The sequence below is a fragment of the Schistocerca serialis genome, chromosome 9, assembly GCF_023864345.2.
Source record: "Schistocerca serialis cubense isolate TAMUIC-IGC-003099 chromosome 9, iqSchSeri2.2, whole genome shotgun sequence".
Taxonomy (NCBI): domain Eukaryota; kingdom Metazoa; phylum Arthropoda; class Insecta; order Orthoptera; family Acrididae; genus Schistocerca; species Schistocerca serialis.
In genome coordinates this window covers 352,715,061-352,739,179 of record NC_064646.1, presented here as the reverse complement: position 1 = coordinate 352,739,179, position 24,119 = coordinate 352,715,061, and the positions used below count along the sequence as shown (strand labels likewise).

The 24,119-nt window shown below is 38.4% G+C and overlaps 1 protein-coding gene across 1 annotated transcript in view; it reads left to right on the top strand.

The window, feature by feature from the left end:
- The window catches only part of LOC126419172 (uncharacterized protein CG3556-like), a 39,947-nt gene extending 35,212 nt beyond the window's left edge, over positions 1–4,735 (top strand). Inside the window, exon 5 of the mRNA XM_050086301.1 lies at positions 4,603–4,735. Within this exon, the coding sequence (XP_049942258.1) occupies positions 4,603–4,664 (62 nt within the window). The 3' untranslated portion in view covers positions 4,665–4,735. The remainder of the gene's footprint in view (positions 1–4,602) is intronic.
- The last annotated feature ends 19,384 nt before the right edge of the window (positions 4,736–24,119 follow it).

Sequence of the window (24,119 nt, the reverse complement as noted above, 5' to 3'; positions counted from 1 at the left end):
TATGTAGCCATATTTACAAATTAGTTTGCAATGTGAATGTGAAATGACCAGTTCCACATCATTACAAATTATCATGCAAAACGATCCATGTAACATGAAATTAATTAACTTATTATGATATTTGGTGACCTGGCCATGAGAGCCAATCATAAAGTCTTGTCATGGTGCAATCCTTTTGGAAGTGAAGTCTCCTTGCCATACTGTTCTTCTGAGTCCATGATGTCACCACACGTTCTGCATTCATTGCAGCACAGCCAACTGTCTTCAGGATCTGTCACTATGATGCGACCATCTCGCTCACGCCAATGATTCAACCTTTCTTAAAATCTGAAAGTTGGCGATAGTCTCTATGTGCACATCATCTGGGTATGGTGTCTTGTAATTTCTGCCTGATAAGTTCCATAACAATAGACACATTCACAAGCCTTCATGTAATTACTCCAACCTTAATCTGTAAGAAAGACTTTTTTTCTGTACTGGAAATACTAAATGTAAGCTATTCTAAAGATGAAATTTTAATCAACCTAGCCCACAGATATTAAAATACTGCAGTATCCATTCAAGTTGTTCATAGTGTAATACTTCCCATTTCTGTCACTGGATTTATCATATGACCTACTCAGTACATCTGGTGACAGTACAAAAGACTGGAAAGTTCCTTGCACTAGCACAACCATGGGAACCACCTAATACATCATCTTGTCTTATCATTTATGTCTGCACAGAGCTACAATCAAGTGTTTCCAACAGATTGAACCCTCTGCAGAACCTTAACCTTCTGCTGAACCTTATCATGAAACTAATATATTGTAGGTAATCGACTTGATTTGCAGCATCTGCCAGTCAAGACTTCATGCGACTCTACATCACATACAGTAAATTCGTTGGTAAACCATTGAGCAGCTGGTTAGACCCATCTTTAGATATGGGTGTAGAGTTGTGGTGCTTCACTAAGATTTCTCTAAAAATCGAATTAAAAATGTGTGCAAGTGTGTAGTCTCTCATGTATCTTACTAAATCTAAAATTATGCTTGACCTCTTCAATAGCCAAAACAGCAGTTGGCTCCAAAGGCGTGTCAGTGTTGGTATTTGAACCACACCAAGTGATATAAGGCTACAACATGCGCAAATAGGCAAAAGTACTACATATTCATTGATTACAAAATCGTCAAACGACTACTGGAATCAATCACGACAGTCAAATGTCTAGGAAAATCAACTCAGAAGGATTTATAGTGCCATGGAATTCTATTTATTTGAAAAACGAAACTGTCAGGCTGAATTTCTTTGGTGTATACTAAGGAACTGTGGTTTATCTTTTGAGGAAGGTGACAAAACGACTAAAAACCAGAATGTTTTTCTGACAACTTTTGATCCTGATCACATTGTATTGATGGAAGAAAAGAAAAGGTCTACACGAAACGTCATCGTGTTTACTTCATCGGCATAAGAGTGCCAAAGAAACACCAACAGACGGTAGCTGGCGCCGCTTCAAGAAAAAAAACTGTGCATTGCTCTAGAAATTATGAGAGCGAACAGTGCGAGAGAGTTCTACATATGGTACTGTAGCTAATAGAAATGGGCTACCAGCTGATGCAAGAGGGCCATATTGAAGGATCTATTCTGATATTCACGTGACATAGCTAGAAGCTGAAAGAGATGGTCCACGCGATATTTGAACTCCACTCCTCGCACAGTCTCGCGCCATCTATTTGAGAACGAGTTATCGATTGCAACGACCACGACATCGACAAATTTACGTCGATAGCGCAGGGACTATTTAATGGACACATGACAATAAACCCACAGACCCTAAATATGAGACCCACTTACACCAAAAATGTAAAGAATTTACATTAAATAATCAGTAAAAACAACACCTGGGCCATTAAGACCAAGCAATACTACAGTCACCTGGGCACAACTGTAGGTTCTTTGAGTGCTCTGGGAGATGGTTCATTTTTAACTACAACAGATGAAATATCAGTTCACTTTATTACATGGATGAATAAAAAGATTTACTGAACTTGAGACTGTCCTTTGCAACAGGAGAGTGTAGAATATTTACAAATGTTATTGACTATGAAAGTATCACTTGATGCATACAATCACAAACTGTTCTCCTAGATTACAATGTTCAACTTTAATTAAAGCACATGGTCTTCTGAAACTTCAAGATCTCTATTCATGATGTTGTTGACTCTGAAGCTGAGCTAAAAAACTGGGGCTTAGCTGTTGAATGTTTGACACTACTCATGCACTGACCTCAGTGTGAGGGCACTCCTTTGGTGAGAGGGAGGCTTGGTCTCCTGGAGCGCCTTCCATATGTCAGATTGCAGTGAGCCCTGTCTGTCTGCGGCATTGATTTGCGCTGCTGACTTTGATGTAATAGCGCGATCTCTAGTGATATCACACAGAAGTAGGTCGGTCATGTAGTTCACATACACTGATATACATGTAAGAAACGTCAAGGATCCATACGAAATGTACTACATGCTTGGATATGCATCATTGCAGCCACATAAAATAGCTAGCTGTAACATCATCTGCATTCTCTGTATAAAAAAAATGATTTCCTCAAATGGTGTTTGAGAGTGTTTGTGAGAAGATCGTGTTACACCTAGTGTAAGAACGAGAATGTCTATATCATGTGTTGGAATACAGAGTGATGGGACCACAGCCTATTAATAGTATAGTTTATTGTTCTGTGATATTGCTGCTTGTGTTGGTCAGACACGCATGACTTACATGAATATTTGGAATTTATGGGTTCAGAAGACCTATACTCAACAATCCCATGTGACTAGTGCCCAAGAAGAGAAATATATGGTTTGCTCAGCTGTGCAGGACTATATGGCCATATCACATTCTGTGAGCTAGGAAACAGGCTTGTTTGCAGCAAGTCAAGTATTCACACAGACAGTACGACGACGTCTAGATCACCATAGACTGTTGTCATGGTGACCATTGTCGTAATTTCCCTTGGCGAGACAGTAAAGAGAGGCACACTGACAGTGGTGAGCCCAACGAGTTCCAGTTCTGTGTAGAGGATTACATTGGATGCATCCATGTATAAAGGGTCTGAGGACAACTAAAATTGCCACACTGCATGCATTATCATATGTTGGGCCAACACTTTGCATGATGGTATAAGATGCCACTGGATACGCAGTATGAGCATATCTCTTTCACGTAGTTGGTAATTTGGAGAACGTGCATTACATTTCAGGCACATTAAGTCTTTTGGCCATGGCCTGTCTTCGAGAACACTGCTATATTATTATTTAACAAGATAAAGCAAGGCTACATGTTGTCCATGCTGCCCTGTCCTACCATGAAAGACTATTCAACTGCTGCCCTATTAAGCACTTTCTGCAAATCTCTCACTCACAAAAAAATATCTGGCCATGAGTTGCTGGCAGGCTGACACTTTCCAGCCACTAACATTAATAAATTGATGAACTCTAGCATAAAGTTGAAGCACATATCCATATCTGTCATCGACTACTTATTTACCTGGAGGCCTAGTTAGGTTAGAGCCATTGTTGCTGTATATAACCAGCAGCAGAATCTGATTTCACATATATACAGAGATATGTACTTTCGAATGCATTGCCTTTATTTTTATTACTGTTTCGTTTTTATTTCACAGTAATGTTATTTCATTTAGTTTTATTATGATTGTTATTTCGCTCTCTGCTTCCCTGGAGCCTGAGTTCAGTTATGTTCATAGTTAGTGCCACACTTGCATTGAGCAGTTCATTTAACTTGAGTTCTGGGTCTTGAACAATGTTTCAGGTAAATGTGCTTTTGCTAATATTTTGACATTTCTGCAGTTCATTTAACTTGAGTTCTGGGTCTTGAACGATGTTTTAGGTAAATGTGCTTTTGCTAATATTTTGACATTTCTGCTGTTTTGCAAGGAAAGCTATCCGATTTCTATTATTTTTGGTGGGGAAGTGAGAAGGTCAGTTGAAAACAAGCACATAAACAAGACACAGAAGAGACTCATAAGCAAACAGACTTGCTATTTGATAGGAATATGTTTTAATTCCTAATAGGAAAACACCACTAACTTCCAATCTAATGGTTTTATGCACTGAAAGCCAGAGATTATCACTGGGGAGACTGCAGTGATTTCTCACTGTTCGTACAGGAATTGAGTGGAAAATGTACACATTATCGCCAAACTGTGTTCTTCGTCCAGTTCTACGATCTCTATTCCCTCCTTCCGTTCACTTCTGAAATGAAACTCATTGCGATGAATGCCCTCAAGTGAAATGAGAACATGTCATTTTATAGGTTAATCTGATCATTTACTATGTTGTGAAAAACGTGCCATTTATGTATATTTAATAGCAGCATTTACTGTTATTACAGTTATGTTACTTATTTGTTTCATAAAACGAACAGAAAATTGTGATTCTCTACAGAAGTACCTCCAGTATGTTAAAATCACATGATGTGGAAGAGTATGGAAAATTAAAGACATGCATAAGGGAAATGTTATATCAGATGAAAACTTGTTCAGTTTGTATGCAATAAATAAGTCTTGCAAAATCGAATCATAGAGTCTAACTTATTGATTTTTTTCTTTTCTAGGTGTGGACAGCTTGTACGTTGATGAAGGGGACAACTATTTGTTCTGGCTCAGAAATCTGTAACTCTCCACAGAATGGCTATGAAATGAAATGTTGTATCCAGACAGTCCCAATAAATGCTTCTCCTGCAGTAATGACATTAGTATAATGTTACATAAAAACTTATGCATATATTATATCATATAAATATTATATTATACAACATATTATGTTATGTAAAAACTTCATTTTGAAGTCATTATTCCATTTTTTCCTCGTTCTTTAGCATGAGTATCTTGAGAGCAGAGTGTGTTCATCCTTGCCTATAGACATGTAAAACTGCAAGCAGATCAAAGCTGAAAATTGTCCAAGCAAAAACAAATTATCTCTTTGTTACAACTGTTAAGAAACAGTTGCTGTTAGGACATCAATGTACTCAAAATAGTGGTAAAGAGTTAGATGTACTGCTAAACAGAGAACCAGTAACGTCCAAGGTGGCAAATAGACTCACATGGTATTCTTACAGATTTTAACAATGGGTATAAGCAGGCAGCTCCGATATAAATAACGTTATATTTGCAAAAGTAATGATGTTCTCACTCTGTATTGCACAGTTAGATGTGGGAATACTTCTTGACAATGTCCTCAGTCACCTACCTATATTTTCATGGCGAGCTGCTTCCTCCTCTGTGGCACTATCGATGCTGGAAATACTATAATATTCAGGTACAAGGCTACAATTCAATTGCAGAGGGTTGGCTGCTTCTCTGCAGTTCAAAGTAACTCATTTCTACCAGTGTACAATTTCGATTCTGAAATATTACTTTAGTTGACTGTACTTCTCATACACTAATATTTTAAATACATTAGAATCTCTTTTATAGCCATCTTACACAAGTCTAGCGACCAATTTTTCTCGAGTATAATTATATTCTGCCTATTGTGATAATCAGTCACTTCAGTTTCAGATATTACGATAACATTTCTGTGGTCAGAATAGAATGCTCAAGACAACACTTGCGAGATTAATCCTTGCAGTTCAGGTCCCAGTTCAATGCATATGGAATGGTCAATATGACATGGCAGGCATTCACAAGTATAAATCACTTCTTGCACTAACTGCTTTACATAAACACGCAAATGCATTGCCTGTCTCATTTCATGACGTTCTTGTACACCCACTGACGATTAATTACTTTATCACCGCACTCAGCTCTATGCTCCAGTGAGTGAACTGACTACTGTGGAACTTCCCAGCTACATCAGGTCAGTAGTATTCTACCACAACATGAAAACAGAAAAATGTCAAACTGGAGGTGAACTACCGATAGTGCTGTACACTAAACATAGTTTACAAGTTACACACTAACATTGCAACAGGTTGATGCCAATTTACACTGGATGTCAAGCCACACCACATTATGGCATCATCAATTCAAGGTGTATTCGCACTTCCCATTACATGTCAGTTTGCTTAGTACTGTATGAGATGGTGAAAGCGATGTCATGAGACGCTATCTATGATACAAAAAGTTGGAGTAGAGTATTGGAATTGAGGAACTATAAAGTTTATTAACGGCCAAAGCAAACTTTCGAACGTATGTCCCTGATCTGTTATGTGAAGTAAAGTTCTGAGAAATGAAACAACATTTCAAAAAATCGACATTTATATGCTAGCGAAAAGACATACACACAAATACATCAAACAATAGTTCTAAGGGAATAGACAGAGCACACCTTACCCATTATGTTTTTACCTTATTTAACTATTTCTGTCATAAACAACGGTAATTTTCTTCTTCATTACAGCTGAAGTTCTCATTTAAAGCGTTATACACTGAAAACTGCTTCATCAACGTATGTTCTTATTTATGCAACTGTGGGCATCAGCTCTGTTCTGTTATTCTAAAAGCTAAATAGTTTTCGGTTTTTAGGTATCTGAGCTCCCTTTTGGAAAAAACACTCAATGCAAAAAGTATTCAAATCGTGGAACATTTCCGATTTGCCACAAAAATAAAGCACAATAATAAAATAAAGATTAAGAAGAAACAAAACACAAAATTCACTTCTATGTCAATAAAGCATGGCGAAAATATGTTAACTTCCGATGTTAGCAGATGTCGACACGGCCTTTGTTAAAGCAACCATTTTAAATGCATTACGGAATGTTTTGACATAATGAGACATGACAGCCAATGTGAATTAGCCTTTATAATGTAATTGCTGCATGGGGAAAATCTATTCTGCCCACTCAAGAATTTGAATTCTGTTGCACGAAAAAGTCTTGCAGCCTATAGAACTATAAAATGCTTTAACTAAAATTCCTTGTATTTTGCTCATATCAACAGTCTGACAGTACTCAATGAAGAATGAACATTAAGCTAAAAATGTTGTAAATCTCCTGATGTTCGAGTTCTTCAAGTATAACAATTAGATTTATAACTTATTAGATTTATGAAGTGGTCAGTGATTATTAGTTTCTAATAATAATAATAATATAAATAATTGAGATTTACTTCAACATTAGTTTTTGCTTAGATAGTGGAACATGACAACACAGCCATCAAGTCCGTGTGTGACAGGTAGGTAGGCACAGAAAGTATGTTAAATGGAGAAGTGACAATATTAAAATAAAGTGTGTTTCAAAAAGATTCATTGAAATTTTATATAATCCTTTTTGAAATATTGTGCTGGTATAGTGTATTACTTTCAGCAAATCGTTGAAGGACTGGCCTCGTATCAGTGTCATAGTGGCTGGAGTTCTAAAATAAATGACCTGTAATGCCTTTGTAGAACCATTTTTGTGAATAATACTACTGAATAATGGTGTGAAGCTGCTTTAGATGCATAGTATGCAACATATCCCCGCTGAATTCATTAAAACTGTTACTTATTTAGCTTATTCGGTCATCAATAAGTATTTAAAAAATCTTCATATTGAAATAGTACACTACTGTTTATCCACAGAAGTTAAACTGTTGTTTTTTCTCTGATAAAAACTTTCTGTAACGAGTACTTCCAATATTAAACGTTTCAAGTAGATCACAGCGGATATCATCACAGTTTGTATCACAATTTGATAGGCTGTGTTGTGTCATACGTTTTCATTGCCTGATGGTAACTTCTACCCTCATTGGCTGACTACATTTCAAAGTAGATCACAGTGGATATCATCACCATTTGTGTCAGAATTTCAGAGGCTGTGTTGTGTCCTACGTTTTCATTGCCTGATGGTACTACACTGCATTGTGTAGTTTTTACCTTTGAGAATGGAGCAGATTTTTATGCAGCGAAAGAAGTTGTCAGATCATGTAGCTGCTGCAAGTACCACTGGTGGTAGGATCATGGATACTATTGCTGGATATATGAATCGATATCTGAAGTAACCACCCTTGCTATTCTCTTAACTCCTAATGTTGTGACAACAGTACAACGTGACTTGCTGCCAGACTCTGTCAACATGTCCCATCTTTCCTCCATTTCCAAGCAATACATGTCCTTTCCGAGCACGATTCTTATCGTCTTTTCTTCGTAGACCTTCCTTGAAATCAAATCTTACTCTATACATGACATCCCAGATACATGGCTCCAACGCACTGTTTCCTTGTGAAATTGGCATCCCACTTATCTTCTAACACTTACATCCTACGTATTACTTCTTTCCCATGTGCACATTTCACATTATTTTCCACATATTTCCCATGGCCCCTTCCTATACACAATTACCAGGAGACCCTAGTTGTCTAGTGCTTATACCAAAGACAGTGTACAGTGCATAAACATCAAATTTTCGAAAATATTGTCAGTCATTTATATCTTCTTAAATTATTTTAGCTGTAAGTTTCACTACTACAGACTACTATTTTGTAAGCTATGTTAATGACTTGATCATAAAGTAGCTATTACTTCCTTACAGAAAAGTGGATACTGAGTAGAAAATGTGGAAATATTGCCTAGGGATGTAAGTGCCTACATTAGAATTAAGGGGAAACGATTTTCCAAATAACACATTGCTTTCATAAGTTACTCAATACACAAATGAAGATCACAAGGGTCGATTTACTATGCAATACATTATGCATGACACTCGTAAGCTTCCTACAGTTTTATAAGTATGCCTTCAATCATGTTCTACAGAGTGTCAGCATGTTGACTTGACCTGCACGATCACCAGATCTGACTCCAATCAAGAACATGATGGACATCATCAGATAACATTTCCAGCAATATCCACAAACAGCATCGACAGTCCGTGCAACAGACATGGAACTCCATCCAGCAAACTGACATCTGGCACTTGTACAACACAACACATGCACATTTGCGTGCTTGCAATTCAACGTTCTGGCAGTTATACCAATGATTAATGTACCAGCATTTCACATTTACAATGGCTTATCCCACACTTACATTAACCTGTGATCTTACAATGTTAATCACTTACATTATCTAGATAAATAACTTACTCCTTCTGAACAGGTCCAATGGTACTGACCAGCCGCCATGTCATCCTCAGCTCAAAGGCGTCATTGGATGCAGAGATGGAGGGGCATGTGGTCAGCACACTGCTCTCTTGGCTGTATGTCATTTTCCGAGACCAGAGCCGCTACTTCTCAATGAAGTAGCTCCTCAGTTTGCCTCACAAGGGCTGAGTGCACCCTGGTTGCCAACAGTGCTCGGCAGATGAGATGGTAGCCCATCCAAGTGCTAGCCCAGCCCAGTAGTGCTTATCTTTGGTGATCTGATGGGAACCAGTGTTACCACTGTGGCAAGGCCGTTGGCTACCTGAATAAATGTATTCCCGAAATTTCATTATCCTGCATTGATTGTATTTCGGTGTTGTGATTTTTTCCCCATTAGTGTATAATAGTGATTTACTTTCACATCAACTTGTCCTTTCTTTCATTTAATTTTCATACATCAATGCATTGTCAATGCGTTTTGAACAATATTGTCCTCTGATCGGTTCTTTCCTATGCGAAAGCTAAACATTTCAAACTGATTCAGCTAAGTATGACAAAAATGGAAACAGTTCTGTTTAGGGAATAGCTTCCGTGGCACTAGAGAGAGATGCAGAAGGTAAAAATTGTAGGGGATAACAGAGGTGGGAATACATCCAACAAATGGTAGAGGATCTTAGTACTACTCTATGATGAAGAGGTAGGGACATGTGAAGAATTCCAGGCACCCCACATCAAACCAGTTCAAAGACTGATGACACCAAAAACTGACAGAAACAATTGAGGATATATTTCCTCTACTTTCTTCTTTATTCAATAAAATAAACAGTGATGTCATGGCTTGCTCTGCTCTGTTTGAAATAAGACAAAGGCAAGGAAAATCTTGCTTTGTATCATCAAGTGCAAGAAGTGTATTACTTCAAAACCATAATGATTGGTTCTGTCGATGTAAGTACAGCATCTGCAATACTTTTTCAGCATTTCGAATGGTGAACTATTCCTAATAATGATAATAAAGTTTTCCTTTCTCAGGAGAGAATGCCTTTGGCTGTCTACATCTTGTTAAACAATGCACATCGATTATTGCTGGTGTTAGTACACTTCTAAACTGTAGCATTGTCTTTGTATCCCATGATATATTAAAGGAAATTATTGTATTGCTCAATGTAGTATAAATCTTATTTGTCTTTGGATGGATTCATCCAAACTTGAAAGTAGGTAAAGCAATTCTTATTGCACAGAATGGAAATCTGTTTGTAATTTCAACAGGTAGCATATTTCTTTTTACTTCTGCTAAGCCACAATCACTTATAATATACACGAATTGTCACATATTAAAGGTTTGCAGCTAATGTTGCTAGTCTTGATACCTTATTACAGCTATTCGCTCATGATATTTGCTATCAATAATCCAACTGAGTTTCAGAATAACAGAGATTTTGACAGGTAGAATGGTGGAAGGGGAAATGATCTGCATTACCTCCCAATGAATCTAAATTTGGTGCATAAAGTGTGAAATATGCAGCTATAAAGCTATTAGACACAGTACCCATGGAAATACATCCCACAAGAACCATGGACCTCGCCTTTGCTGGGGTGGCATGCTTGCCTGAGTGGTACAGATAGCAGTGTTATAGGTGCAACCACAACGGAGAAGTATCTGTGGAGAGGCCAGTGAAATGTGTAGTCACTGAAGAGTGGCAGCAGTCTTTTCAGTGGTTCCAGGGACAACAGTCTGGATGATTGAGTGAACTAGCCTTATAACGTCAACCAAAATGGCCTTATTGTGCTGGTACTGTGAACGGCTGAAAGCAAGGAGAAACTACAGCAGTAATTCTTCCTGAGGGCACTCAGATCTACTGTATGGTTAAATAATGATGGCGTCGTGTTGGGTAAAATATTCTGGAAGTAAAATAGTCTCCCATTCAGGTCTCCAGGTGGGATCTATTCAGGAGAATGTCGTCATCAGGAGAAACCAAACTGGCATTCTACAGTTTGGAGCATGGAATGTTAGATACCTTAGTCGGGCAGCTAGGTTAGAAAATTTAAAAAGAGAAATGGATAAGTTGAAGTTAGGCATGGTGTGAATTAGTGAAGTTCGGTGGCAGCCTCCTCTGGTCAGGTGAATACAGGGTTATAAATTCCAAATCAGAGACGGGTAATGCAGGAGTGTGTTTAATAATGAATAAGAAAATAGGAATATGGACTAGCTACTATGAACAACATAGTGGACACATTATTGTAGGCAAGATATACATTAACCAACACCCCCCCCCCCCCCACCACCACCACCACAGTAGTGTAAGTTTATATACCAACTATCTCAGCAGATGATGTAGTGGTATTCTAAAGCAGGAAAAAGAAAAGAAGGAAAAATAGTAGGTGAATATGGACTGGGGGAAAAGGAACGAAAGAGGAAGCCACCTGGTAGAGTTTTGCACAAAGCATAATTTAATCATCGCTAACATTTGGTTTAAGCATCATAAAAGAAGGTTGTATACATGGAAGAGATATGGAGCTACCAGAAAGTTTCACATTGATTTTATAATGGTAAGACAGAGATTTAGGAACCAGATTTTAAACTGTAAACAATTTCCAGGGGGCAGTTGTGGTCTCTGACCACATTTTACTGGTGATGAACTGTGCATTAAAACTGAAGGAATTGGAAAAAGGTAGGAAATTAAAAAAGTGGGACCTGGATAATTTGAAAGAACCAGAAGTTGTTTAGGGTTTAATAGGGAGCATTGGGCAATTGTTGACTACTACAGGGTAAAGGAATAAAGCAAGAGACGAATGAGTGGCTTTAAGATGTGAAATAGTGAAGGTAGCAGAGGATGAAATAGGTAAAAAGACAAGGCTAAGTATAAGTCCTTGGATAACACTAGAGATATTGAATTTAATTGACGAAAGGAGAAAATGTAAACATGCAGCAAATGAAGCAGGCGAAAGGGAACACAGATGTTTAAAAAATCAGACTGACAAGAAGAGCAAAATGGCTATGCAGAAAGAACTAGAGGACAAATGTAAGGATTTAGAAGGATATTTCAGTAGGAGAAAGACAGATACCGCCTACAGGAAAATTAAAGGGGCCTTTGGGGGAAAAAGAAGTAGCTGTATGAGTATCAAAAGCTCGGATGGGAAACCGTCCAAAAGAGGGTCAATAGAAGGAAGATATACTTGACGGCAGTTTTATAGAAAGAGAAGTGAACGTAAACGAAGATACGATGGAAGATACAATACTGCAAGAAGAATCTGACAGAGCTGTGAAAGATCTAAGTCGAAAAAAGGCTCTAGGAGTAGATAATACTCCTTCAGAACTACTGATGGCCTTAGGAGAGACAGCCAGGACCAAACTCTTCCATCTGGTGTGTAAGATGTATGAGACAGGCGAAATATTCTCAAACTTCAAGGCTACTGTAATAATTCGAAGGAAAATTGGCAGGTATGAAACTTACGGAACCATCATTTTAATAAGTATAGGTTGCAAAATACTAGCACGAATAGAAGCCGACCTCAGGGAAGATCAGTTTTGGTTCTGGAGAAGTGTAGGAAAAGGCAAGGCAATACTGACCTTACGATTTATCTTAGAATATAAGTTAAGGAAAGACGTTTGGGGCATGTGTAATAGGGGTTGAGGGACATGAAACGAAAACAGTGGTTGAGAAGAGAGTGAGACAGGGTTGTAGCCTGTCCCCAATGTTACTCAATATGTACACTGAACATGCAGTAAGGGAAACTAAAGAAGAATTTAGAGCAGGATTTAAAGTTCAGCGAAAAGAAACAAAAACTTTGAGGTTTGCCAATGACATTGTAATTCTCTCAGAGACAGCAAAGGATTTGGAAGAGGAGTTGAATGGAATGCACAATTAAAAGGAGGATATAAGATGAAAATCAACAAGAGAAAATCAAGGATAATGGAATGTAGTCGTTTTAAATCAAGCGATGCAAAGGAAACACTTAAAGTAGCAGCAAAATAACTGTTGATGGCCGAATAGAGAGGAGATAAAATATAGGCTGACAATGGCAAGAAAAGCCTTTCTGAAGAAGAGGAATTTGTTAACTTCAAATATAGATTTAAAATGTAGGAAGTCTTTTCTGAATGTATTTGTCTGGAGTGTAGCCCTGTATGGAAGTGAAACATGGACTATAAACAGTTTAGATAAAATGAGAATAAAAACTTTCGAAATGTGGTGCTACAGAAGAATGTTGATGGTTATATGGATAGATCACGAAACTAATGATGAGGTCCTGGACAGAAGAAATTTGTGGCACAACTTGAGCAACAGAAGGGATCGATTGATAGAACATATTCTAGACGTCAAGGGATCACCAACTTAGCATTGGAGAGAAATGTGCAGGTAAAAATCGTAGTTGGAGATCAAGAGATGAATACAGCAAGCGGATTCAGAAGGATGTAAGTTGCAGTAATTATTCGGAGATGAAGAGGCTTTCACAGGATAGAGTAGCACGGAGAGCTGCAACAAACCTCTTCAGACTGAAGGCCACAACATGAACAACCAATGGAAATAAAGTAAGTGACAGATTCAGGAAATGTTTTCAAGTGAAAATTCTACATCTACGTCAGTACATAGTGGTGGGAGGGATGCTTCAGGTACAGCTAACTGAGGCCCCTATCCCTGTTCCAGTAGTGAATGGCGCGTGTGAAGAATAAGTGTAGGTAAGCCTCAGTGTTAGCTCTAATTCCTTGAACTTTCTAGTCGAAGTCATTTCGTGAGATGTATGTGGGAAAAAATAATATGTTGTCCGATACTTCACGTATAGTACTCTCTCGAAATGTCAGTGGTAAACTTTTCCATGATGCACGATGCCTCCCTTGTAGCGCCTGACACTGGATTTTGGTGAGCATCTCTGTAACACTCTGGCACAGACTAAACGTACCGTTCTTCATTAGATCTTCTTTATCTCATCTATCAGTCCTATCTGTAAGGTTCCTAGATTTATGAAGAGTACTCAAGAATCGCTCGAATAAGCGTCTTTTAAGCTACTTCTTTCGTGTATGAGTTAATTTCCTGAAGATTCTTCCTGCGTATCTCAGTCTGGCATCTGATTTTTCTGCTATTTGTTTTATGTGGTCGTACTGGGTAGTTACTACTGGAAATTTTACGGTAGACATTGTTTCCAGCAATTTGACGTTCACAGTGTAGTTGTAGAGAAGTGGATTCCTTTTCCTATATATGCACAATGTGTTATGCAGAGTGAATTTCCAGAGCCTGCCACATTCATCAATTCTCTGCAGGTCACTTTTCAAATCGATACTGTCTTCTGGTGTTGCCACTTTCTTATAGATAATCGCATCATCTACGAACAGTCTTAAAGAGCTTCCAACGCTTTCTACTACGTCACTTACATGTGTTGTAAATAATAACGCTCCTATCACACTTCCTCGGGGTACTCCAGAAATTACACTACTGGCCATTAAAATTGCTACACCACGAAGATGACGTGCTACAGACACGAAATTTAACCGACAGTAAGAAGATGCTGTAATATGCAAATTATTAGCTTTTCAGAGCATTCACGCAAGGTTGGCGCCGGTGGTGACACCTACGACGTGCTGACGTGAGGAAAGTTTCCAACCGATTTGTCATACATAAACAGCAGTTGACCGGCGTTGGCAGGTGAAACGTTGCTGTGATGTCTCGTGTAAGGAGGAGAAATGCGTACCATCACGTATCCGACTTTGATAAAGGTCGGATTGTAGCCTATCGCGATTGCGGTTTATCGTATCGCGACACTGCTGCTCGCGTTGGTCGAGATCCAATGACTGTTAGCAGAATATGGAATCGGTGGGTTCAGCAGGCTAATACGGAACGCCGTGCTGGATCCCAACGGCCTCGTATCTCTAGCAGTCGAGATGACAGGCATCTTATCTGCATGGCTGTAACGGATAGCGGAACCACGTCTCGATCCCTGAGTCAACAGATGGGGACGTTTGCAAGACAACAACCATCTGCACGAACAGTTCGACGACTTTGGCAGCAGTATGGACTATCAGCTCGGAGGCCATGACTGCGGTTACCCTTGACGCTGCATCACAGACAGGAACGCCTGCGATGGTGCACTCAACGACGAACCTGGGAGCACGAATGACAAAACGTAATTTTTTCAGATGAATCCAGGTTCTATTTACAGCATCATGATGGTCGCATCCATGTTTGGCGACATCGCGGTGAATGCGCATTGAAAGCATGTATTCGTCATCGCCATACTGGCGTATGACTCGGAGTGATGGTATGGGCTGCCATTGGTTACACATCTCGGTCACCTTTTGTTCGCATTGACGGCACTTTGAACAGTGGACGTTACATTTCAGATGTGTTACGACCCGTGGCTCTACTCTTCATTCGATCCCTGCGAAACACTACATTTCAGCAAGATAATGCACGACCGCAAGTTGCAGGACCTGTACGGGCCTTGTTGGATACAGAAAATGTTAGACTGCTGCCCTGGTCAGCACATTCTCCAGATCTCTCACCAATTGAAAACGTCTGGTCAATGGTGGCTGAGCAACTGGCTCATCACAATACGCCAGTCAGTACTCTTGATGAACTGTGGTATCGTGTTGAAGCTGCATGGGCAGCTGTACCTGTATACACCATCCAAGCTCTGTTTGATTCTATGCCCAGGCGCATGAAGGCCGTTATTACAGCCAATGGTGGTAGTTCCGGATACTGATTTCTCAGGATCTATGCACCCAAATTGAATGAAAATGTAATCACATGTCAGTTCTAGTATAATATATTTGTCTAATGAATATCCATTTATCATCTGCATTTCTTCCTGGTGTAGCAATTTTAATGGCCAGTAGTGTACCTTTAAATCTGTCGATTTTGTTCAGTTAAGAGCGGTGTGTTGAGTTCTATCTACAATGAAGCCTTCAATCCAGTCGTAAATCTGCTCCAATACTCGGCCAGCAGGTATTTTTTATTTTTTTTTACTAAATAGCAATGTGGATTGTGTCAAATGCCTTCCTGAAGTCAATGAAAAGGCATCAACCTGAGCACTTTTGTGGACAGCGCTATGGGTCTCATGGGGGAACAAAGTGAGCTCAGGTTCACGAGACTTCTGTTTGCAGAATCTACGTTCATTTTTATAGAGGAGATTTCTGTTCTCTGAAAATGAGCATAAAACATGCATCTATCCTACGATCCTTCTAGTTACTTGCTTAGAAACTGTTGCAGTAAATGATACAGTTAATAACCACAAACATGAAAGTAATCCTTAGTCATATACAGGCTGATGAAAATGTTTTACCTAATTACATTATGGCGGCAATACAGGCGACAGAATTCTACAAACGCTCTGAAATTTTATGCTCAGAATACTTTCCGACATCGAGGTACTATAGAGAGTTCTGGTCTAGACACAAGTTCATAACACTTTGGACATTAATATCTATGGCTAAAAATGTATTCTGATGATTTGCAAGAAGAAAGCATTCTAGAAGTTACAGTTATTCATTACCACAATTCTATACCATCAAGGTCGATTCACACTTGATGAAATGGCACAATGATAGAACATCAAAACATTCCACAAGTAAAGACACATTGAAGCGATTCTGCACCTCTTGTAGAACTGACAAAAACTGCGCCTCCTCTACATAATATTACCTTTCTGGAATTTTTGTATGCAGAATTAGCAAATTTTATAATCTTAGAAGTAGATTTAACAAAATTATGCTTTATTAGAAAATATTTCTTAAATATATAGGCTTTTTCAACATATGCTGCTGATGAAATCTTCTCAGGCTTCCATCCAGATAGCTGCATCGAAATTCCGTGATATTTCGATGAGTACCATTCTGATTATCTTCTGGCGAAGTGTCGATATGGTGCAGGCATCCCTATATATATATATATATGTCTGTCTCTTTCTAATCTTCTCCTCAGGTGCGGTTCCAGAGACCTGCGATCGCGAGCGCAGAAGATCACCGTTACACTCTTGATGCATTCATTCTTGCTCAGACTCACGAAGCGTGAACTGCTGCATGTATTCTTTGCATGCTAGTTGAGGGTTCTCTGGCGAACTTACCTAGTAGCCCTCATCTCTGCCGACGAGATTGTCATGGAGCATTATCTCAATTGATTCTTTGGCGATTTTCTCCCAAAAGTCACTAGCTCTGTACAATATTTTTGTTTTCTCAAATTCGAAAGTACGTCCCTCATCGAGCCTGAGTTCTGCCACTGCTGATTTATCCTTATGCCCCAGATATATGCATCTAGTGTGTCCAATGCAGCATTGCGAGATTCAGCTTTTACCAAGCCAAGCACATCTTTCGTTTATGATGGCGGTCGAAAGATGACCTTGATTTTTTTTCTGAGAATTCTCGCAATTTTGGCTAAGGGTGATACAATACCAGTTGCTCATCCTCTTTCAGTTCTTCTTCTTTGTGGACGGCTGTTTCATTATTTTTCCTCAATGCACATCTAATCTTCGCTTTGCTGTACCAGTCTTGACAAACTACATTTCTAAGTTGGTGCAGCTCAGCTGGGTGGCTGTCTTTGTCACAAATGGCTGGTGCCCTGTGTACTAGAGTCGTTAGAACTGTGTACCACCGCACCAGATGATGACAAGTTGTTGCATGAAGGGAGAGATTTTTGGGGGTGTTCTTTCTGCAGACTGCATGTCATAGAACAAAGTCTACTTTCTTCCCATTAGAATGTGCAAAAATGAAAGACATTCATTCTGTTCTAGCTCCATTACAAATTGCATATTTGAATGGGCACCTCTGCGGTGATAGAGGAACTCATTCAGTGCCTCTCTGCCATGTTTCCACACAACGACGGTGTCATCCACGTAATGGAAGAAGAGTTTAGGTTTCATCCCTATAGTTTTGAGTGCCATGTTCTCAAAGGGCTCCTTACGGAGACTGATAATTCTGGTTACAAGTGGAAAGCCCAACGCTACTCCACTGACTTGTTCGTAGATCTCCTCACAGTATTTAAGTAGGTTGTGGTGAGTACAAATTCAAACAGTTTCACTGTTTGGGGCTCAAAATTATCTACTAAGGATGCTAATGCGTCTCAAAGAGGTACTTGTCTGAAAAGAGATATTACGTTAGGGCCTACCAGCAAATTGTCCTGCAGCTGTGTCCCTTTCAATAAGGCCACAAATTCGACACAGTTCCTCACCGCAGTGTCCCACTATGGGTACATTGATGGTATTCACTATAGCAATGTGTTCCAACATGTGCGTCACGGAACCCAGGGGGTCGCAAAGTCTTTGGTGTGGCATGGCAGTTGCAAGAGCGAATTTAATTTAATCATTTTAAATCATGCAACCAACTTTCACAGGATGGCTGATAACATATGAAGACTTCATAGCAAAAACGACCCTTGTCAAGATAAATTTTTCAGGAGAACGATAAAACGTTCTAAATAGTTGTTTAACACCTTGCAGTTAATTGTGTTTGTGAAACAACAAAAATATCCCATGGCGACTTAACTTTTGCTTCCATGACTGTTCTTCCCCTAAGGAGGCTATAAATCTGAAAGATAAAATTGATATCGGTTTAATAATATCTGGACTAAGAAAAAGTCTACACTGTGCATACATAACAACTTTCATGAAATAAAGTCTCTTTAGGAGTTAGAAATTCAGCTCTATTGAAGGAAAACAGGTTCTTTTAGCATAACTTGGTTGTTGTTGTTCTTGTCTTCAGTCCTGAGACTGGTTTGATGCAGCTCTCCATGCTACTCTATCCTGTGCAAGCTTATTCATCTCCCAGTACTTACTGCAACCTACATCCTTCTGAATCTGCTTAGTATATTCATCTCTTGGTCTCCCTCTACGATTTTTACCTTCGACGCTGCCCTCTAATGCTAAATTTGTGATCCCTTGATGCCTCAGAACATGTCCTCCCAACCGGTCCCTTCTTCTTGTCAAGTTGTGCCACGAACTCCTCTTCTCCCCAATTCTATTCCATACCTCCTCATTAGTTATGTGATCTACCCATCTAATCTTCAGCATTCTTCTGTAGCACCACATTTCGAAAGCTTCTATTCTCTTCTTGTCCAAACTATTTATCATCCATGTTTCACTTCCATACATGGCTACACTCCATACAAATAGTTTCAGAAACGACTTTCTGACACTTAAATCTATACTCGATGTTAACAAATTTCTCTTCTTCAGAAACGCTTTCCTTGCCATTGCCAGTCTACATTTTATATCCTCTCTACTTCGACCATCATCAGTTATTTTGCTCCCCAAATAGCAAAACTCCTTTATTGATTGGCGACTCCATGTTGTCTTATGCACTACGACCAGGTATCAGGTATACTTGAAAAAAGAGACAGCATTGGTCGTATATTTTTTACTATTGCAAAATCGATTTTCTGTCACTGAGTGACCATCTTCAGTGCTATATTGTATAACTTAAATTGGGATGCACTGTTGTCACTAAGCTTACGGCAATCACATAGACTGAGCTCAGTCCTTTGCTGTCTCTGACAGAATTACAATGTCATCAGCGAACCTCAACGTTTTTATTTCTTCTCCATAGACTTTAATACCTACTCCGAATTTTTCTTTTGTTTCCTTTACTGCTTGCTCTATATACAGATTGAATAACATCGGGGACAGGCCACAACCCTGTCTCACTCCCTTCCCAACCACTGCTTCCCTTTCATGCCCCTCGACTCTTATAACTGCCATCAGGTTTCTGTACAAATTGTAAATAGCCTTTCGCTCCCTATATTTTACCCACTTGGAAAGAAAAGAAAGTCTCTCTATAAGGTAATAAGCCCCTATGTATCATGTCTAATTATTGCTTAATATTCTTTAGCAAGTAAATAACGATGTTCTGAATGTTTGGATTACACATTTCCTAATTTTACCATTCTATCATAAATACATTGACAATGATATCAGTTGTGAAGTTTGCCTTAGGCATTAACAAAATTTATCATTGCTGTTTCTTTAATTGTGATACTATGTTCCAACTTTTTGTATCATGGATATATATGCAATTAATAAGGACAGCAAAGTTTAGTTCAATAAACACAGCCCTAACAAATTGAAATCATTAAAGTAAAACAGTGTGGGACATAATCAACACTACAAACATTAATAAGTCAATAAAACCGAGAGCACAGTAGTTACATATTGAACAAAAATTGCTAATATACTGAACAACGAATTTATAGGCGCCACACAAAAGTTAAAACATGAAAGAAGTAACCAGGGGTCATAGCATCCTATATTATCTCTTAGGCAACCATTCCACTCACATTTCATGGAACCAACGTTAAGTTCAAAACTGATAAAAACAATTCAGCAACTGCAATCCTACAAGTATGCAACAGACAGTGAAATATCAAATTATCTAATAACACATGTGAGTGAATGGAACCACTTTCAGATGTAACAACTTCTCCTTCAGAGAGGGAGTAATTGTACAAAAATTAAAAATAAGCAAAGTAGTACCAGTATTTCTCAGAAAGACTAGAGATTCTTATGCCTAGTGGTTTGATTGCAGTCCTAGGGGATGTGTAATACCTAAACAACTAGCTCCCAATATCATACCTTTTTTCTCATTATTAATTTCTACAGATGTTTTGTTTTCATTGTTAGAATTAGGAAACTTGTACACTACCACAGAGGACGGCAAGGATACGCTTTTAAAATTATGTTTTTAACAAAAGAGAAATGTCTGGGGAATATTCATTTTTTTAACAACTTTTGTTTTAGTTTTGCTTGAGAGTACTTACATTTTAGATATCACAACAAAAAGACGTGTAATTTTTACTCATGCATCAACAATGTGTATAGTAAATGCTATATGTGACAAAAATGCAAGAATATATATATATATATATATTAAGAGTTATCATAGACGCAAGAAAATTTTTATTACGCCAATATTCGTTTATAAGCATGACGTTTGCCTGCAATCATAAGAAGAGGCAGTAATTTCTTTCATTCTGCATGTCATCTAAAAATAGATATGTGCTAATCATCGAGATTTACTGGATGGGCTATATGATTAGCAAGCACAGAAAATGAGAGGTAAATTATTGATGTCAGCGTAATGTAATAGTGACTCCTATTAAATATATATGTGTGTGTAATAACAGAAAAATTGACTTTTTGTTAAGCACCACGTTTGCTGCAAAATACAGTTGGTGTGACTTCAGTATTGGTATGTTGCATTGTATTTTTCTTATGCTGTGAGGAAGACTGTTCATGGCATCAATTTACTTACAACAAGAACTCATTCTTTAGTTCCACTACTGTAAGTAGTAATTATCTCCCATTATGTAAATTTCATCACGATTCATATTCTTTGTGTTAGCAGTTGGGCTGTCTCCCAGTATAGTTATTCCAAAATCGATCAACAGACCTAGCACAACTGGCGACCAGTTTCCCAGGACAAAGTCATAACTAAACATGAACAGACTTCTTCTAGAGAATGTTAAATGAATGCACACAAAAATTTTGTCATTATTGTGTAAAGAATAACTGATTTTTGTCTATTTTCTCATTGCATGAATAAGAGTGCAACAAAAGCCATACTATATAAAAACGAGGAGCATAACGTAAAAAACGAGGAGTAGAGAATTAAAAAGACCAATTTATCCACCAATGGTAGATGTAAGTGAGCTGCTTGACTATGCAGAGAAGGCAGGAAATTTCCACAATAGCGTGCATGATTATGCTTAGTGGCGCCTCTCTTGTAGTTAGCTTTCTTTTTCCTCACTGTTTCCCTAGCAGAAAATCTGTTAATCGAAAGGACTCAAAAATCATACCTAACCTTGACTCCTCAGAATAGTGTAAACTATTACGAAATTTTCAATCATTTGTATCTGTGTTCTTTTCATCAAATTAACAGGAATTTATGAAAACACGATTTCACAGGAAATTGCAGGTTTCAGGTGTAAGGTATATTCACATGAAAATTTTTTCACTGGTTTTTATTAAATTTTTGGTAATTGCTGGTACGATCAAAATGGATGACGAAAAATTACGCAATATTGATCGCAATATAGAACGTGCAATCGGCCAAGACGGCGGTGATTTGCACAAACAGGTAAATGAAAACGCCAACCGCGCAGTTAGCAGAAAGCCGACATAAATCAGAGACAGGTATCACAGATGTAACAAACGACAGCACAGATAGGCGGAGAAACTATGACGATACCATGATACTATCAATGAGACTGTTTCACGCATTTCCTGAAGCGATATATTGCTGCTGAACTAAACAGAGGAATGTGAAACAACAATGTATTTTGACAATATAGGAATGACACTGATTATCGGTAATTTGTTATTAACATGCAACATACAGCTAATAGCAACGATAATAGTACCATCAATGCGCTGTTACAGCAGTTACTGACAACTGTGAACGACATGAACATGAAATTCAATACAGTTATACAACAGCTTTTGTAAGTTGAACACAAAATGTAACGCTCCATTAAGTTTCGGGTGTGCAGCCGCAAGAAATCTCCAAGAAGAAGGAGATTTCTTGCGGCTGCACACCCGAAACTTAATGGAACAGTCTTTGCGCCGCCAAAACCTGAAGATTCACAAACTGTAACGATTTGTCACAAGGTTTTTCAGATTTCAAAACAGATGGAAAATTTACAAAACAGTGTCACGCAAAAATTCAATGATCTGACAGAAAATCTGCACACAGAGATATCCGAAAGTTTAAAAGAAATGAAAAAAAAACCAACTAAAACATGAGGTTATTTCTGACTTTAAAGAAAGTATTGATGTCTTGAAGGAAAAGGTAGGTTCAATTAGTGACAATCAAGAATATACAGAAAGTGAATTAAAAAAATCATGCACATGAATAATAGTATAAGAGCAAATCAAAATCAAATGTGTAATACTATAAAGATCGTGATCACTACTGTCAAAAAGCTACACAAGGACTATGAAGGTTTAGGATTGGCAGTAGAGGAGCTAACATTAAGAGTTGAAAGCTTGAATTAGAGTCTGAATGTGCCAAAAGAGAAAGAACTCAGATAAGGAAAAATTTAGACAATGGAATTAAAAGAGCAGAAGCAGTTACCTCAGATCTAAGTAGTACATTAGCGCAGAAGGTAGTATCTGAATGCAAAGTATATATAGTGGTAGAAGAGGCCATGAAGAAATGGGAAACAAAATCATCAAATGAAGTAGGTCAGGTGCATGTAATAGTTATCCATATCCTGTCACAAGCCCGATAGCGAGCGCAAGTGAAGACTGTAAAATTCGTAATTTACCTACAGCAATACCTACAACACATGAGCATTTGCCACAAAGTGCTCCACACGCTTGTAACAACACACTGATGTCAGATAACGCCGCATGTTTAACATCCATCTTCGCTGATGAAGTGTTGCCCTAGACATAGGCAATTTCCTACGTATTCAACAGATGGAAAGCAGATGAACCTGGTAGTTTTTATCAGTGGGTTCCACAACGTATATCCGTGTAACTGGGCAGAGATTCAGAAGATAAGATTTGTTGTTGGTTAAATCCAAGATGACGTTCTTTTGTGGACAACTGAAATGGTAGAACTTTGTCACAGTTACAAGCAATATGAATGTGCTTTCTTAGACAAGTACTGGTCAGAAGCCATTCAAGAGCGATTAAGATGTGAAGTCTTTAACCTGGCTCCATTTAATAGCAAGCATGGAAGCTTGTGGGGTCATTTCGAAAAGTATTTAAATAAGACCAGAAATTGGACCAACCCCATATCACAGGTGGATGTATTGAAGACAGTAAAGAGTCGATTTCGCCACACATAAGAGAAATATTAGTAAGCACACCAGAACACGACACTGACTACTTTTGGTCATTTTTGGATTCCATTAACCTGATTTAAGAAGAGGCACCATGGCAACATAAAGCAGTAGATAAACAAACACCTCAATCTGTCTTAGGAAACCAACCTGCAAATAATAATGTTGCTAAGCAACAAACATGGCAAACATATCCAGCACAGTACATACAAAAAGGGAATGGAAATGGCAAAGACAAAAACACAAGAGGTTATCAGAACAATTACAATTGACAATGGAACTATGGTCCACCAGTACAAGGCTATCCGCCACCT